The 18,828-nt window shown below is 42.1% G+C and overlaps 1 protein-coding gene across 1 annotated transcript in view; it reads right to left on the bottom strand.

The window, feature by feature from the left end:
• LOC311233349 (uncharacterized protein) overlaps nucleotides 1-18,828 on the bottom strand; it is a gene marked incomplete at its 3' end in the record, with an annotated part of 71,340 nt that overhangs the window by 11,707 nt on the left and 40,805 nt on the right. Inside the window, exons 2-3 of the mRNA XM_084320324.1 lie at nucleotides 18,219-18,355; nucleotides 1,873-2,020 (exon numbers count right to left, since the gene is read on the bottom strand). Coding sequence (XP_084176450.1) covers nucleotides 1,873-2,020; nucleotides 18,219-18,338 — 268 coding nt within the window. The 5' untranslated portion in view covers nucleotides 18,339-18,355. The remainder of the gene's footprint in view (nucleotides 1-1,872; nucleotides 2,021-18,218; nucleotides 18,356-18,828) is intronic.

The following is an 18,828-nucleotide window of genomic DNA, read 5'->3' as shown; positions in this document are numbered from 1 at the left end:
TTTTTTATCGGTTCATTCTTGTTTTATAGCATCTTGAAAAGCCCTCGTATAAGGAAAATATAAAGATTCCATGATAAGACATTTACTGGAATATTCTAGAATACACAAAAACGTAGTAATTTTTCGGCCTATTTATGAATCGTTTTCAAATAAATGCTAGATTATCGATAGTATATGTGTACGTATGCACGCTATATAGGCAATCTGATATGATATATTTCCTGATCGCTCACACAGCCAAATCACCTTTTAAAAGTGTTAATTGTGGTGTTGCTCGTCTTGGCTAGGGCGCTCTTGTAAAAAATTAAAAAAAAAAGATCTCAATGTGAATAATTTTTTTTAAATAAAGGTTAAATAATTTAATATATATATTAAGAATGGGTATGTATGTTTTATAAAGTATGTAACATTTTGTTTTTATTATTAACACATTGGACGCCAGACCGAGTATAGTCGGGTTAACTCTCCGCCGCTTGAGTGCCAATCACAAGTATAGTTGGGTTTTAATCGTTATTTCTTTTATTAGCGATATCCATTCATTTTCATCCATCCAACCTGATGTCATCGTTGGGAATGGGTCCGAGCTCACAAAAGGGCAAATACCGTAGCCTATCGTCTCCCGGATGGTATTGCACATCATTGGATTGGATTGGCTGGGGATGTGCATCAAAAAAAAAAAGTCCATTCCAGGTTTTCCTTCTCGGGCATGCAGTATCGTTATACCACATTGACTGGGGACACCGACCAGCGTGGATTATGCGTTTTGGATATATAACGTTGGATCAATAAACACGATCAATATTTGGAATGGCGATCAGGAATTGGATTAATCTTTTTGCAGGACATCAGATTGAGGTAAGGACTCCATGTTACCAATCTTGGGTTAATCAGATGTTTCTTTCACAGCGATCACAACGTATCTGTGTGTGCGTGCCGTTGGCGGCGACCAAGGCACGGATAAGTGATTTGTCAGCCCGCTTCTGTATCGTGCATGAGGACACATAATATCGATAATCTAGCATTTATTTGAAAACGAAATCAAGCGACAAATGACGTGTTTAGTGGATTCCACTAAAACGATATTATCGTGTCTTTTCCTGGAATTACACAGAAGCACCCAAACTATATTCATATTCAAAACTGTATAAAACGGAAATGTACCGATGGAAAAAACAATGCATTTTGTACATGTTGACTGCAAGCAACTCATTGATAAGCGACTGGTGTATTAGACCCATAACCATAATTTAAGATATATTTTAAGCACTCGCAAATATCCCCGTCCTCCCATTGATTAAAGCGGTGGCCATCTAGACCTATATCAGGCATATAGCTCCGGCGCTGAATGTGTTAAGATTTATTAAATAATTTAAATTGTTATGGAAAAAGTATCAAAGCCTTTTTTGTACAGCCTATTTGATGTGTTTTTAAAATCAGGATTTAGCAGTCGTTTACATTACTGTATATATCCAGAATTTCTCTTTTCATTGAAGCATCATGGGACATATTTTTTCCTTATGCTTTAATGGGACAAGGGTCCATTTAGTAGTAATGGGGAATTGGAAATGGCTGGAAATTTATATGGCTGGAAATTATTGATGGGCCATTTATTTGTGATATAATGCAAATCTTATATAATAAAAAGATTAGCATTTCATGTGAGGTTTAAAATAAAGTTAGATTTATTGGAATATGGAGATTTTCTTAAGATTAATCACAGTATTATGTCACCTTGAAAATGGTAATGAGAATCATGGAAAATATGCATAAAAACAATTGGGGATATAGTTTGAACGATCACCTCGTCTTTGCATGATTTATTTCAAGCATCTGTATGAACACTGAAGATGGATGTACCCTTTAGAGCCTTACCTCCTCCTTCATTCACAGTTCCTTTAAGTCCTGGTGTTTTAATGCAGTCCACCAAGCAGACAGATGGTTCCTTTAGTCCCAACAGAGAGAGGTGACTGCAAGACGCCATCTCCTCCACTGTACTGGATATCAGTGTGGCGGCTGTGGCCTAAAAATACCAGATAAAAAACAGTAACAATAAGAGTCTTAGAGTCTTGTGGTCATAGTTCTGACCTGCAGAAGTTTTAATCACCCACAGCAGAAAAAGGCCTGCCTAATTTTCTATGCTTCAAGACCCAGCATTTAGTGACTACGTCACACTGAGACTAGTTCAACACATCATGTCACTCTGAAGCATTTAGTGACTACATCACACTGAGACTAGTTCAACACATCATGTCACTCTGAAGCATTTAGTGACTACTTAAAGAGTCCAAATATCCAAACTATCCCTTTAACTCACAAGTCAGACAAGTGGTTGGCCATGCCAAGTTTCCCCACATGCTGGGGTACAAGATGGGCCAAACAGAGTATTATGCTGCTTGGAGTTTAATCAAATCACATGCTCTCTTGGTGTCAGATTTTAGCATTGGGGGAAATCCCCCCCCAAACGCGTTACCCCGGTTTAGCCTGGCATGGCCCGATACCCGTATCAATGCATCCCTGGAAGACAATAGTTCACTAGGTCCAACTTTGAATTTGTTCATAACATATTCACTTATGCTCAACCAATGTATTAGAGTATACACTTTGGTTGGATTGTAATAAGGGGTTAATTTGGAAATTATTTTGATACTGATATCAAATACTACTTTTTTTGACAGCAACCAGAGAGGTCGCCATTTCGCAGCAGCAACAGGTTCCCAGCACTTTTGCAAACATTTGCTTGTTTCTATCACAAAAAAACATTCTGAGAGAAATCAAACATCTTACTATCAGACTGGATTTGTCAGTGGATGAAACCATCGATGATTTAGAAGCGTTTATTGACGTGTTTTATGATATGTCGGCTAAAAAGGCCGCTGGACGGGAAATAAAACGCAGCAGGAATCAGATGGGCTCTAGCGATAGAGTATCCACTTCTTCTTGCAGAATTAAAAGTAATGCGTGAGTCTATGTCAACTATGCAAAAACAGCTGGAGAAGTTGGATCTTTTAAAAAAGCTAAGTGACGACATGGAGGAGTTAAAGGAATCGGTGGAATTCAATAACTCCCTAATTGGAAGTCCTAAAGAAGGACAACGCTTCTCTCAGGGCTGACGTTATTAGACTACAGAAAGTCACAATCGAGCTCCAAGAAGACAACTATAAAACAGCAAATGATGTCCTGGATCTTCAGAACCGAAGCATGAGACAATATAATTATACATGGGCTTCCTGAACAAAGTGGTGAAGAAAGGGGAGGTAAGGGAGCTTACATAAAGTCGGAGCAGATCGTTCGGTCTTTCTTGGTGGACAGTCTCAAGATGACAAAGCCAGACGCAGACGCAATCCGCTTCTGCAGAGTGCACCGTCTTGGGCAATCCAAGCCTGGGGTCCAGAAGTCTCGTCCCATAGTGGCGATGGTAACTGAGTCCAGAATGAAGCACACCATCATGGAGAGAGGCAGAGAGTTGAAAGGCTCTACCTTCTCGATCACTGATCAATATCCATCGGAGATCATGAGGAGACGACGTTTACTACATCCAATCATGACGGACGCCAGAAACAGCAATAAAAAGACCCGTCTGTTCATCGATAAACTCTTCATCGATGGACAGATGTATCGCAACTCCGACATCACATATTGGCTGACGGGCGGTGATGAAAAAGCACAGGCTGGACGCTAACGTGTTTCACTGCAGTAAACAATGGCGCAGGATTGTGATGATACACACACGCGACTATGGTTGCTAAGGTAACAGTGTCACACTCTGTTAATCTGCCAAAAAAGGGTATGTTACTTGCTCATTTGAATGTGTGTAGTCTGAGGAACAAGATGCATGAATTATGACACTTGGTAGAATCAAATAATATACACATACTTGCTATCACAGAAACACACCTGGACTCATCTTTTGGTGATTTAGAGGTTGCAATGCATGGTTACAATCTGTTCAGAAAGGATAGAGATAAGAATGGTGGCGGAGTTCTGATTTATGTACAGAATCATATTCCAGCTAAAGTACGATACGACTTAATGAAAAATGAAATAGAAGCCTTATGGTTACAAATACAATTGCCACATTTAAAACCCATATTAATTGGATGCTGTTACAGGCCACCAAGTGCCAATTCAAATTATCTACATGGTATATGTGAAATGTTAGAAAACACAGCTGATTGTAATAGTGAAATATATTTCATGGGAGACCTGAATATCAATGCCTTCAATGAGAAATGCCCCATGTGGAACAAGATTGCATTAGCTGCCAACATGTGTAATATGACTGAGGTAATGACATCACCAACTAGAATGGCCACAAATAAACATGGGGCCATTACAACAACCTGCATTGATCATATATATACTAACAGGCCAGAGCTCTGCACTAAAGTGTTGTCACTTACAGTTGGTTTTAGTGATCATAACCTAGTAGCCATTGTACAGAAGACTAAAATACCTAAAGCTGGCTCCAAGAAAAATTATAGAAGGTCTTATAAGGGGTTTAATCCAGCACAATTTGTGGAGGAGGTAAAGAATAAGCAATGGTCTGATGTTTGCCATGAAGAAAACCCAGAAAAAGCACTGGGAGAATTTATGAAGTATTTCATGGGGATAGCCGATCAGCATGCTCCAATGAGAAAATGGTCGGCACGGTCAAATTGTGCACCGTGGTTGAATAATGAGATGAGAAGTCTGAAGTCCAACGAGATGATGCAAAAAAAAAAAACGCAAATAGAACAGGCAATCCATGTGACAAACAACATTACTGTAAACTAAGAAACGCGGTAACAAAATTGAATAAATGTAGAAAGAAGGAATACTACCGGTACATGCAGAAAATCAGTGATTCTAAAAATGATGGAAAAAAATTATGGAGAACGTTAAATAACATAATGGGGAGGAACTCAAACATGCATCCTTCCTTTATAGAAACAGAGGGTAAATTCCTTACCAAGCCAGCAGATATTGCAAATCATTTTAATGATTACTTTACAAATAAAGTAGACAAGCTGAGAAACGCCATGGGTGCAGTCAATGACAGTGTCACATAACATTAGGGGTGGACGGTATAAACGGTATACGGTATAAACGGTATGAATTTGCTCTACGGTATGGATTTTGAGTATACCGTGTAACCGGTAGTGCAGCTCTAAAATAGCAATGACGTCATGTAACCACAGCGCGACTATTTCACTGGCATTTGCCCCTAAAAATAGATAGAATTAGTCATAGATAATAGATATGTGCGAACTGGAAAAAGTTATTTAGGAGGCTTCGCGCAGTGGGCGTGCCAGCCCCTACCGCACGCATGTAAACACGGGTCTAGTAGTCTAGTGGGACGGGACACGGGAGCTGTCGGCGTCTCCCTGAGCTAACGTTAGCTTAGCTACCGTTACAAAATGACCCAGTCAACTATTCACTTTTAGTTTAATACATGATGGGGCATTGTCTAACCGAACGGTATCTAGTCGGCCAGCTACCGATAGCTCCTGACATCAACAAACGCCCCACAAAGTCTAGTACTAGAGACGTGTATGCTACCTGTTAGCTCACGTTAACACAAGTTAGTTCACCGTTCAAAACGAAATGTCCCATTGAACTAAATAATTCACTGAGGCGTTGTATTAACGTTATATATGCAGTAGCTACAGATAGCTCATGATATCAATGTCTTATAACACTGATTCGATGCGTATTCGAGCTGAGGGCTTGCTAACGTTATAATACCAATACAATAGGGTCCAGGTGCAGCGCCGGAGAATCCTGGCCGTAGCTCTGCTCGAGGCTACTCGAGTATAGGTCCAGGTGCAGCTCCGGAGAATTCTGGCTGTAGCTGGAGGCTACTAGAGTACATACAGACAGTGGAGCTTGTTGCGTGGTGGCGATGTCTCGCAGATAATACCAGTACAAGTCTAATTATATAATATATATATTTTATAAAAAAAAAAAATTATATAAAATAAAAAATAAAAATTTATCAAAAACGATGATACCGTGATATATACCGTTACCGTCTATGCTTCAAATTATACCGTGATATAAATTTTAGACCATACCGTCCACCCCTACATAACATCATTAAAGATTGTATCATGAAGGAGAGGCAGTGCATGTTTGAGTTCCACCATGTTAGAGGAAAATGTTGAAAATATGCTTTTACACCTGTCTGATGATAAATCTCCTGGTATTGACAACTTGGATGGTAAACTGCTCAAAATGACTGCCAAATACATATCTAAGCCATTAAGTCACATCTTCAATAAATGTCTAGAGCAAGGTGTGTGCCCTGAGATCTGGAAGGAAGCCAAGGTTATCCCATTACCTAAGGACAAAAGAAAAACCTTTGCTGGTTCCAATAGTCGACCCATAAGTCTCCTCCCAGTGTTAAGTAAAATAATAGAAAAAAAATTGTATACACCCAAATTCAAGACTACTTTTTAAGTAATAGTCTGATAACGAATTACCAACATGCATATAGAGATGGTCACTCTACAAGCACAGCACTTGCCCAAATGACCGATGAATGGTTTAAGAGCATGGATGATAGGTTTGTTGGAGCTGTGATGTTAGACTTTAGCGCAGCTTTCGATGTGATCGATCATAGTCTGCTGCTGATGAACAAACTCAAATGCTATGGCTTTGGCTCTGTTGCTATGTGTTGGATGGAGACCTACCTGACTAGGAGAAGCCAGAAAGTATTTTTCCAATGGGAGCTTTTCTGAAAGTAAGGTGTTGCAGTGTGGGGTCCCACAGGGAAGTTCGCTTGGGCCTTTGCTATACTCAATATTCGCAAACGACCTCCCTTATGTATTAAATAAATCTAGGGTAATCATGTATGCTGACGATTCGACAATGTACAGTACAGCATCAACATGTAGTGAGCACACTCACACTCTCTTCCCAGGAGCAGTCGCATTTTTATCTCCTCTCCCTCCTCCAGAGAAACACCTCAAGGCCTCTCTCTTATCGGTTTGGAGACGTCCGTACCAGCCCTTACAGCTCGTTTCACCGGAGCCTAGATCTGCACTCGCTGGAAACGCTCAGACGTTTTGACCTTTTTCTTCTTTCTTTTTTACAACAGAATCCTCAACTCAACTCGACTTTTGACCGTAATATGGATCTAATAAGCTGGGCTTTTACAGCGATTGATCGCATATTCTCTACAAGGAAGCAGAATGCGGATGACCCATTATGCCCTCTTGGGAGCTATCAGGCGGGATACACCATAAATTCATACGGGACCTGGCTCGCAATATGCTTTTTCCCGCTGGAGATAAACGACGTTGAGGACGTATATCTTCTAATTGTCATGCTGCTCGGCCTGGGCTCCGTCAGCTGCTGGATCTGGTACTGCCTGAAGCTAATTCGGAAGAAGTTGATTTCCCTGGCCAGGGATCTGGCCGGGATCAAGGAAAACCTAATGGAACTGTTTAAGAAAATCGCTGACCTAAGTACCCTGCGCGGTGATGAACAATTGAGCTCCAAGACCATGTTGGAAAGAGGCGAACTCTACCACGTAGACGAACAGTCATGCTTGAAGACAATTCTTGAGAGACTTGCTTCTAACCATGCAGAGGAACTTTCGCGGTCACAGGCCATACTGGATATCACGTCGGAAATTAGGGACGTGAAAATAAAGATGCCACCGTACCGTAATAGGGGATACGACGATGGTGACGATGATTAGACAAAATTGACCTGATTCTGACTGATATCTCCTGGGGAGAAGTTTCTTTTTGGAGCTGCCCATCTCTGTCTTTCCTGCATCACAAGTAAGTATTCGGATGTCCATCTCTTCCAAAACAGCTCTGCGATATACTGTACTTGCTTCCATTTTCTTCTGATGTACAGGTCACTCTTTTCAAAGAGTCCTGGGGGAAATATGGGTTTTCCTTTCAGCAGGAGAATATGGTTTGGGGTGAGGGCCTCAAGGTCATTAGGGTCATCAGACACTTTTGTGAGGGGTCTATCGTTTAGTATCGCCTCTACTTCACAAAACAGTGTCTGCAGGCCTTCATCATCCAAAACCTGCTGTCCAAGAACAGAGGTCAGTATACTCCTTACTGATCGAATGAGACGCTCCCAAACGCCACCTTGGTGTGAGGCTGTTGGCGTATTAAAGCTCCACTTAATTCCATCCTGAATTAAGGCATCCTGGATCCTTGCATTATTCAAAGCAGCAAGACTTTGCTTCAATTCTTTGTTTGCTCCAACAAAATTTGTGCCGTTATCAGATCTTAAATTTGACACAGGGCCTCTTCTGCATATGAATCTCCGCAAGGCGTTAATGCAAGAGTCTGTGTCAAGTGAATGTGCCACCTCCAGGTGTATTGCACGGCTGGTCAGACAAGTGAAAATCACTCCATACCTTTTTAGAAGGCTTCTTCCTCTTTTCACTTCTATGGGCCCAAAATAATCAACTCCCACTTTAGTAAAAGGAGCCTTGTCTGGCACAACTCGCTCTTCAGGCAGGTCTGCCATCTTCTGTTCCCCAAGTTTTCCTCTGTGCCGTCTACACACCATGCACTCTGTAATAGTCTTCCTTGCAGCTGAATTGGCATTGATTATCCAATACCTCTGTCGAAGTCTGTACAACATGTGGTTCCTCCCAGCGTGTCCTAGTTGTTGATGGATATGACGTAAAATGAGCTGGGAGACATGCAGGTCTTTGGAAAGAATGACAGGGTGCTTGGTTTCTGATGGTAATGCAGACCTGTTCAAACGACCACCAACTCTGAGGATGTTGTCCTCCAGTATGGGGTCTAGTTTGTACAGTGGGCTGTCCTTGGAGACGATATTTAAGCCATGTTTGAGGGAGGCAATTTCACTCTTGAACCTGTGTTTCTGAACAAAACGAATTATTGCCTTTTCTGCTTCATCACAATCGTCTGGAGTCAAATGTTTTCCACAGAGTGTGGCTTTGAAGATCTTGAGTTTCTGTTCAACTGTACTTTTCACTCCAGCATCTTTGTCATCTTCGGTAGCTTTAAGTTCCTTTCTTTTTTTACTCAGAAGCAACAGAAGTCCTTTAAGTTCAAGGAACCAGGCAACAGATGTTTTAAGCTTCTTCCAAGATGAGAAGTAGCTGATGAGATGGTCTGTTGGATTTTCTGAATCCTTAACAATGGCATTCACTGCCGCTTCTCTTTTGACCTCCGGGTCATCAATGGGAATCACTGAATCCATTTCCAGTGTAGGCCACTCATTTTCAGGCAAATACAGGAAATCTGGGCCTTTAATCCATTTTCCGTGTGTGAGAAATTCTTCAGCTCTCAATCCACGTGATGCTTCATCAGCAGGATTGACCTTGGAGCCCACATACTTCCACTGGTCAACATCTGTAGCTTCTCTGATTACAGTGACTCTGTTGGCAACAAACGTATGAAAACGTCTGGTTTCATTGGAGATGTATTTGATGACAGTTGTGCTATCGGTCCAAAACACTGACTTCTCCAGTGGCCACTGTAGTTCCCTTTGAAGCATGCCATCCATTCGGACAGCAAGGACTGCTGCTGTGAGTTCCAAACGAGGAATGGTGATGTGCTTCAGAGGTGCAACTCTGGCCTTTCCGGCAAGAAATGAAACATGCACCTTATCGTCTCTATCTTTATCCTTCAGTCTCAGGTACGATACTGTACCATAACCAGCTTCACTGGCATCAGCAAAATTATGAATTTGTGCTGTCACAGATGTTTCAAAGTTCAGGGTTTTGATACAGCGTTCCACCTTGAATACACTCATCCTTTGGAGGTCGCTCAGCCAATCAGACCACTGTTTGGAGAAGGAGGGGGAAATGTGTTCATCCCACTTCAGGTTTTGCCGGCAAAGCTCCTGCAACAGTAACTTGGCTGGCATTGTAAAAGGAGCCAAAAATCCTATAGGGTCATACAGAGAGCTGACCACCGACAAGCTACCTCTCCTGGTTTGTGGGCGTGGCTGTAATGAAGTCCTAAAGCTGAACTGGTCGGACTCAACGCACCATTGCAGTCCAAGTGCTCTTTCCATAGGCAGGTGATCTTTGTCCAAATCCAGCTCTTTCATCTCTGCTGCTCTGATGTCACCTGGGATCGATGACAAAACATAACGGCTGGTTGTCACCCATTTTTGAAGGCTGAATCCTCCCTGACTACAGAGCAGAGTCAAATCCTTTACAAGCTTAATTGCATCTCCCTCCGAGGATGTAGACTTCAGGCAGTCGTCTACATAAAAGTTGTGATTGACTGTTTTGATCACTTCAGGAGGGAAGTGAGTTGCATTGTCCTCTGCAGTTCGCCTCAAGGCGTAATTGGCGCAACTGGGGGACGAAACAGCTCCAAACAAATGTACCCTCATTCGATATTCCCTTGGTTCCTGGTCAGTGTTGCCCTGAGGCCACCAAAGAAAGCGAAGAAAGTTCACATGTTTATCAGGCACCCGCACCTGATGAAACATGGCCTTGATGTCAGCCATGATTGCGACAGGCTCTTTCCTGAAGCGAATGAGGACCCCCATAAGAGTGTTGGTGAGATCGGGGCCCTGCAAGAGCTGACAGTTCAGAGATGTTCCTTTGAATGAGGCTCCACAGTCATATACAACCCTCAGATTTCCTTTGGTGGGGTGATGTACTCCATGGTGGGGAATGTACCACACTTTTCCCTCATCTTGTTCCAGCTGTTCAATGGGTACAACTTCAGCATAACCTTGAACCAGCATATCATTGATAAATGAGGTGTACTCCTCTTTAAACTTGATGTTCTTTTCAAATTTCCTTTTCAGGCCTTGAAGTCGCTGCTCTGCAACACAGCGATTATTTGGCAAGACCGGTTCCTCTTCTCTGAAAGGTAAGTCAATGTAATAATGTCCATCTTTCAACTCTGTTGTTCTTCTCATTATCTTCATGAATTGAATGTCCTCCCTTGACATTTCCAATGACCCCTCTGATGTTTTTTCATTAAAATCATGGTTGTATTGCTTCATGAGCATTTCTTCCAGATGTTCCACACATATTCGATTTGTTGTGACAACAGAGCAGCCAGTCTTAACTCTGCTGTTACTTCCACTCCTAAGTGGTCCATTTATGACCCAGCCGACTCTTGTTCTGACTGCATATGGTCCTTCACCTTGGCTGTTGATCAGCTCCCATGGTTCCATTACTTTTGCTGCATCAGTTCCGATGAGCAAATCCACATCTGCATTCAAGTCGTGCAGCTTTATGTTACTCAAGTAAGACCATTTTTCCACATCATCCTGACGTGGAATGTTCACACGTGACACTGGCATAGCTCTTTGGGTTAAGACATTGGGCAATTCAATAAAATCCTCCTTATCTATGCCAGACACTTCCAAGTGAGACAATACATTGGTGCTCACAATTTTCTCTTGCCCCATTGTTCGTAATAGAATATTGGCTGGCTTGCCACTTAGCCCCAGTCTCTTTGCCAGGTTATGAGTGCAAAAAGTACTGGAACTTCCGGGATCCAAGAATGCATATGTCTGCACAACTCTGTCAGTCACTTGGCTTTTCACTTGAACTGCAACAATCGAAAACACAGCATTGTCCTCATCTCCGGCCCCTATACGGCCACATGTTTGAGACTGAACAGATGTTACACTCAGATGGCTCACAGGCTCTTCTGCCTTATTAAAAGGTGTACTTATACCCTTCTGCTCAATGTGTAGGACTGATGGATGCTTTTGCTGACACACACTGCAATCCAATCGACTCCTGCAGTCTTTGCTTATGTGTCCCACTTTCAAGCAACCAAAACAAATTCCATGCTCCTTTATGAAATGGATTTTGTCCTTTTGTATCTTTAACTTAAACTGTGAGCATTTTTCAAGTGAGTGGCTTGTTCGTTGGCAGAATAAACAGCATTTGATGTGACTTTGGGCAGAGAAGGACTTGATCTTACTATCCATGTACCTTTTGTTGTTTCCTTCTTTCATTGCAGTGACACTGGTGGCAAAGGTGCTCTGTTTCCTTTGCCTTGGTTGACTGTCAATGGGGGGTTTGTTGCGGCTGGTACATTTTGAATCCTGAATATTTCCAAACAGTGGATCAGAGACAATTCTAACTTGTTTTTCAACAAAGTTCACAAGGTCAATAAATAGTGCTCTGTAACCACGTTGCTCCTGCAAATCACATGCGACGTTCCTCCATTTCTCCCTCAGCTTATAAGGAAGCTTCATCACAATGTTCCTGAGGTTTGATGGCATGTCCAACTCATTCATTTGCATGATTCTCTGTGTTAAATTAGAGCATTCTCGCAAGAACAGAGAAAATGATTGTAATGACTTTACATCTTCATCTTTAACCAGAGGCCAGCTATCAATTTTGTCCATATAAGCAGAAGCAATTTTGTATTCATTTCCAAAATGTTCAGCAAGCAGGGATTTAGCGCGTTGATATCCCTGAACAGAGGGTAGGTGCTGACAGCTTTTCACCAGGTATCTTGGTTGTCCCCTGGTGTACTGCTCTAAAAAGTGTAAACAATCACTTGCATTGTCGGTTTTAACCTCAACACAATTTTCAAAGGATCTGATGAAGGAATGATACTGAAGAGGATCACCATCAAATATGGCTATATTTCTCACTGGTAGAGAAGAAGCCAAATTTTGCTGTACCAACATTGTAGTGATGTCAGTTTGGCGTTGCATGATATTCACAATGTCATTTTGGGTGTCATTATTGCATGCCATATTCAGGGAGGATGCTCGTCCTGTCTGTTGAGCATCATGAACCACTTGTGTTGGTGCCTGAGTGTATAGTGGTCTGAGGTCCGTCTGTAATACTGCCATTTGTTTAGGCCTGACAGTCTGTGATGCATCTTTAAACCCGATGGTCTGTGATGGTCCTTTGGGCCTTACAGTGACAGCCTGGGCCTCGGGATGAAATTCACTTTGCATGTTATTTCCCTGCGGGACAAATTGACCAGCTTGAGGATTGAGTTGGCCTGTCATTCTTTGAGCTATATTCCTGTCCAGATACGAGTTCATTCCATCCGACCTTTTAGAGTTACATTTTGAATTGGTTTCCAGCACATTGATTTTCGCATTGGCTGCAGCTAGGTCAGTTTCCAGAGCAAACTGTTCCTTTTCCTTCCTTAGTTCCTCCTGCTTTGCCCTTAGTTCCTCCTGCTTTGCCTCCAACTCATGTTTCCTTTTTAAGGCTTTCATCCGCTCTAGTAGTGATGCTTTGTCAGCCTCCGCCTTTAGCCTGGTAGACGCGGTGGATGATGTCTTTGATACACTGGAGTGTGGCTTTTGTTGCTTTTCATTTGTACATGAAATGTTAGAGGCACTGTCCTCGGGATTGATATCATCAATAACAACACTTTGTTTAGATTGAGCCTCATCATCATCTTCATTTGTTTCAACAACATCATTAGTTTCATTGTCAATATTTGCATTTGATTCCACCTGAGGGTGCCCAGCAGCAGACAACCAAACCCTTACATCCTCTGTGAAATTACAAAATGTCATTATTGTTGCATTGAAACATGTATTTTGCCTTTTAACCTCTTCCTCAGGCAAATCCATATTTATGAAAGACTCATGCATGTCCTTAGCGTCCTCATAACAATTGATGAAGTTACTCAAATGAGCTTGTACATAGTTCACATGGTCAGTAGATTTCAGCAAGGTACGTATTGGTTCAATGTATTTCTTGGCCCGTTTGATTTTTGCAGACCTCTTTTCTTGGCATGTTTGCATGTAAAATGCCAACCCTTTTGCGGTAAACTTGATGCCCCGTTTTACAGAGGGCTTGGGCGGAGCAACATTCTCCACACTTGCAACGTTTGAACCAACCACAGGCGTTGTCTCATATGTCCCAACCAGCTGCTCCATACTGTCTGATTGGTTCATACAGCCAACTTCACGTCGGAGATTTATGAATGAATGTCTTTACAATGAAGTTCAACAACTCCCAATATTCATCAACATCATTTAGCGTCGCGAGACAATAATTCAGTCACTCCAATAAGTTTGCCTTTTTCCAATAAAGCTGAAGGATTATTCTTCACATACCAATGATGTTGTTTTGTTCGAGTGCGACATCCCGTGTGGTCCTCCGTTCTCCGATCGTGTCTTTAACAGGTTGATCCAAGGCAATTCAAGCTTCACAAAAGTCACTGATCATAGTCTTCGATCTCCAGACCAAACGCTGGAGCGCCAGCATCCATGTCCTCTGATGAATGATCCTCCGTTTGAGCGTGGTGTTTCCATGTCCAAAACGTCCAACGGCAAAAATCCAAAACAACAATAAAAAGTGTCCGCTTCAATAAGGAACGGTTTTTACTTTATGTAGTGGCTATTTGTCAACAACAACTAATAAAAACTAAAAAGCCACTGAAGCACCAGGGCAGCGAATCTCACGCAGATCAGGAAGTCCATTGTCCAGACAGCATTTGACAGTTTTGTGGCGTTTATTGTCTGTTAATCAAAGAATACAGAAAAATTATGTTTGATTCTATATGATCTCCTGACGCTGGTAAAAACCATATACCTTCCCTGATGCCCACTGTGCTATTGCCTCTAATTACCTAAATACACCCAGCTGTGCTTCCCAATTGCCCAGAACCCCTTCAAAGTAAAAGCATTTAGCTGCGACTCATAATAACTTAAATAATATGGCCGTAAACAAATTGATACTACAAAATCACATAACAAATAAATGTAAAAATAGTTAATAGCTCCCACACTGACCATATGCGGCATTTCTGCCTCGAGCTGCATTTTATCACCCCCCCCCCCTCCCCCTTCCCACACCCTCCTTATCCTTTCTGCTGTGGAACGAACCGAGGCCAAGGTCAACGCGGAGGAGTTGACTCTCCGGCGATGTGTGATTTCTGGGAAAGAGGAGACAAACTGTACTGTCTGGAAGCGATAAGATTGATGAGGCCCCCCCTACCCCCCCCCCCACCACACATCCCCCCCCGCCCCACCCCCCCCCCCATCCGCCCCTGTTGTCGTAACTCAACTGGCGCCATACGCCGTGGCAGGCTGCCTCTGATGCGCGTCGGTGGGGGCCCCCTTGACTGCTCCACAACCAAATTCCTTACCCGAATCTCCAATGCCCCCCCCCCCCCCTCCACTCCGCCCCCCCTCCAGTTCACCAGGCGCGATCCACTGTGTTTCTACATGGTGGAATGCAGCCGACTATCGCATACAGTGTCTCAGGCCTCCTGTAATGATGACATGTGTCAACAAATGTACATGTCTGTTGAATTTATGCTGTGCCATTGTTACTGTAAAAATGTAATGATTGTGTTGTTGTTAACATCATTAATGAGACGTTGAGCTGTATGTGTGTGTCACGAATTTCCCCAAGGGGATTAATAAAGGAATATCTTATCTTATCTTATCTTATCTTATCTTAAACAATATACTTGGAATAGAGCTTAAAGCCATAACAGACTGGGTTAAAAATAACAAACTGGTACTCAACATTGCAAAAACAAAAGGTATTCGGATCGAGGCACATATTAAGCAGCGATCCACAATTAAGCCTGACTCTGGCTGGTCAGCCAGTGGAACAGGTAAAAGAGGCTAAGTTGCTTGGCATGGTTCTTGACTCAGGTTTAAAGTGGACAAAGCAAATTGACAGTATAATAACAAAAATAGGAAGGAGCATAGCTGTGACAAGAAAATGCACAAAGTATCTAACACCAACCACTTTGAAAGTCATCCAGGCTCTGGTTGTCACATCTTGAGTACTGTCCCGTCATATAGTCATCAGCAGCAAAAACACAAATACAAAAACTACAAATAGCTCAAAATAAGGCTGCAAGGCTAGCCCTCCACTGTTCAAAGCGCACTAACATTGGAGCTATGCATAGACAATTATCATGGCTTACAGTTGAGAAACGTCTGCAATCCCGTCTCATTACTTTTCTCAGAAATGATCAAGTTGTCAAAAGACCACAGTATTTTTATGATCATATAGTTTACATAAGAGAAGAACATGACCATAGACAAGCTACGTCAGGCCATCTAATGGCACCTAAACCGAGAACAAATCTACTAAAATCTTCTGTGACTTACAGAGCTATAATGGAATGGAACTCATTGCCAAGCTACTTAGCTGAAATAGAATCCAAGGTTACCTTTAAGAGGAAGTTAAAGTGCCATCTGCTGATGAGCATGCACTGAGTCATTATGGCAAAGAGGTGTTGGTTGTGTTTAAGTTGATGGCAGTGAGTGCTGCTCAGGAAGCACTATTTGTTTGATTTGAGTTATTTTCACGTTGGTTGTGTTTAAGTTGATGGCGGTGAGTGCTGCTCAGGAAGCACTATTTGTTTGATTTTAGTTTTGTTATTTTAGTTATTTTATTTGAATGCTTTTTTAACTGATGTTGATAGTGATGTACTGTAATTGATGATGTGACTGATGTTGATATTGATGTAATGTATTGATGTTGATGATGATGTAATGTATGTATTGATGTAATGTAATGTATTGAATACTGTTGTACATTTGTGCGTGCCGGACCCCAGGAAGAATAGCTTTTACCTAGTGCAAAAGCTAATGGGGATCCTAAATAAACATAAACACATAAATAGATGTCATATCACATTGTAACTGGTATTGGAAAACTCAATACCATAATAATGTCAAAAGTAGCAAAAGAGTCTACCCAAAAATAGTAGATTCCTGAACTCCTACAGTCCAAGGTCGCTTTCACACCTGAACTCTTTGGTCCACCTTAATCGAGCCCTGGTTCATTTCCTCTGATAGTCCGGTTGGTTTTGGGTGGTGTGAAAGCTCATTCGAACTCTGGTGTGAATCAAACAAGTGAACTACGATGTAGCTCTGTAGCAAAAATGGCCAATATGTGCTCACTCCTATCATTGGAGTGGATGCATCAACTCTGCTCAACTCCAATGGTAGGTATCTCCAGAAACCCTGAAGTCCTGCATCCACTAGTCAAACCTAAGAAATATATGTGCTGTATTTTGTTCATCCACTAGTCAAACCTAAAAAAAGATATGTGCTGTATTTTGTTCATCCACTAGTCCAGTGCTTCTCAAACTTTTTCTGTCAGGCCCCCCTTTGGCGGACCAAAATATCTTGGGGCCCCCCCGCCCCAACAAAATAGTCATGAAATGGGCCATGTTTAAATTTATTGAAATAACACCAATATCGTGACCTTTCAAATTGACAACACCTTCCCTCGCGAGAGCCACCTTGCCTCGCTGTGAAACAGCACTGCAGAATGGTCAGCTCCCATCTCCTCACACAGCGCAGAGAACAGGCGCGCTTTCAGGGGTCGGGTTTTGATGAAATTTACCACGTTTATAACTTCTGTCAAAACCTCATTCAGCTCAGGGCTAAGCTGTCTTGACGCTGGCGCCTTTCTGTGAATTTACAGTGCGTCCATTGCGCGTTTGGCGAGACCCCCATGATGAGCGCCTGTAGCCCCCTCCTTTTCCCTGCCATGGCCTGCGCACCGTCAGAGCAAAAGCCCACACAGTTCTCCCATTTCAGTCCATGTTCTGTCAGGTAACTGTCAATAATTTTGAAGAGCTCATCAGCTGTCGCTCTGTTTTTGACATATTTGCAAAACAGCAGATCTTCACTCAGTGACTGGGAATTTACAAAGCGAACATAGGAAATAAGCAAACAAACTTAGTCTTTATTTCTGTCAGTCTTTGACAAGGCAACACGCATGTCATCCTCAAGGCTCAACTTGGCCCTATATTTTGTTTTCAGAGCAGTCATGGATGAAAAGCCAGCTTAACTGCTGCATCATGAGATACTTGGTACTCAGCACCACACTCTGAAACTAGCTCTCCAGGTGGTATCAGATGAGATTTCAATGAGTTCTTCCAAGAGTTTGGATGGAGATGTGTCAGGAAGCTTTGTCTCAATGTTGTCTGTAAAGTTTTTTTTTTTATCGAGAGTAACTTGGTGATCCTTTTCTGTGTTTTATTAAATAATGATTTTCAGATTTTGAGAAATGGTCAAACTTATCCAAATATGGTATTTTCATGGAGAACAGTGCAGCTGCAACAGATAGCACTTTAGTGATAATTTTCTGTAATAAAAAAAAATTTAATCTCAAGGCCCCCCCTGTCATGCCTCTGCGCCCCCCACTTTGAGAAACACTGCACTAGTCAAACCTAGAACATAAATGTGCTGTATCTTGTTCATCCACTAGTCAAACCTAAGAGATATCTGGTGATATGAGATGTTGTTCATATAGCCCAACCCTAAGCATAACAACTGAAGCATAATACCACCTCAGAGAGCATATGGTGTTGGCTAGGACCGGCTATGTGGTCATCTTTGTCTGCAGCCAGTGAAACAGCTCGGACACGTTTGTTGGGGCCGTCACTGAGGTCATTCTTTCCCTGGGACATCTTCACTGGACACGGCTCTGTAAAAAAAAATCATAATTTAAAGCAGATGAAACATTTCAGTTAGGTTAGGTTGTACTATAGTTATAGCAATTGTACACTAGAAATGTAGTAATGTCATTACTTTTGCAAATGTATGTAATTTCATAAAGTCTGTAAAAAGAAGTTTAAGGTTTCTCTGCTCCCAATTTGTCTCTTGCTCGTCTTTTCCACATGCTTGTTTTGATTCTGTATGTGTGTGGAGGGGGGGGGGGGGCAAATACATTTGTATGCTCCTCTCTTACACATCTTTGTAAACAAACTACTGCTTTCTAGCGCTGCCTACTTAGAGTCGCTTGCCTGTCTGCATGTTTTGTTTTCAGTATTTTATTGACAAATAAGCATCTTCATCTTTGCTGGCAGTGTACTCGTCTAATTTGACGTCATTTTAGTATCCTCCTGATGATCCAACGTGATCCTGAAGTGTAAACAGAGTCAGACAGTCAACGTCCGC

Source organism: Notolepis coatsorum (assembly GCF_963971535.1).
Source record: "Notolepis coatsorum genome assembly, chromosome: 8".
NCBI lineage: Eukaryota > Metazoa > Chordata > Actinopteri > Aulopiformes > Paralepididae > Notolepis > Notolepis coatsorum.
Note: the sequence above shows the minus strand (reverse complement) of the source record. Positions and strands in the feature narration are given on the sequence as shown.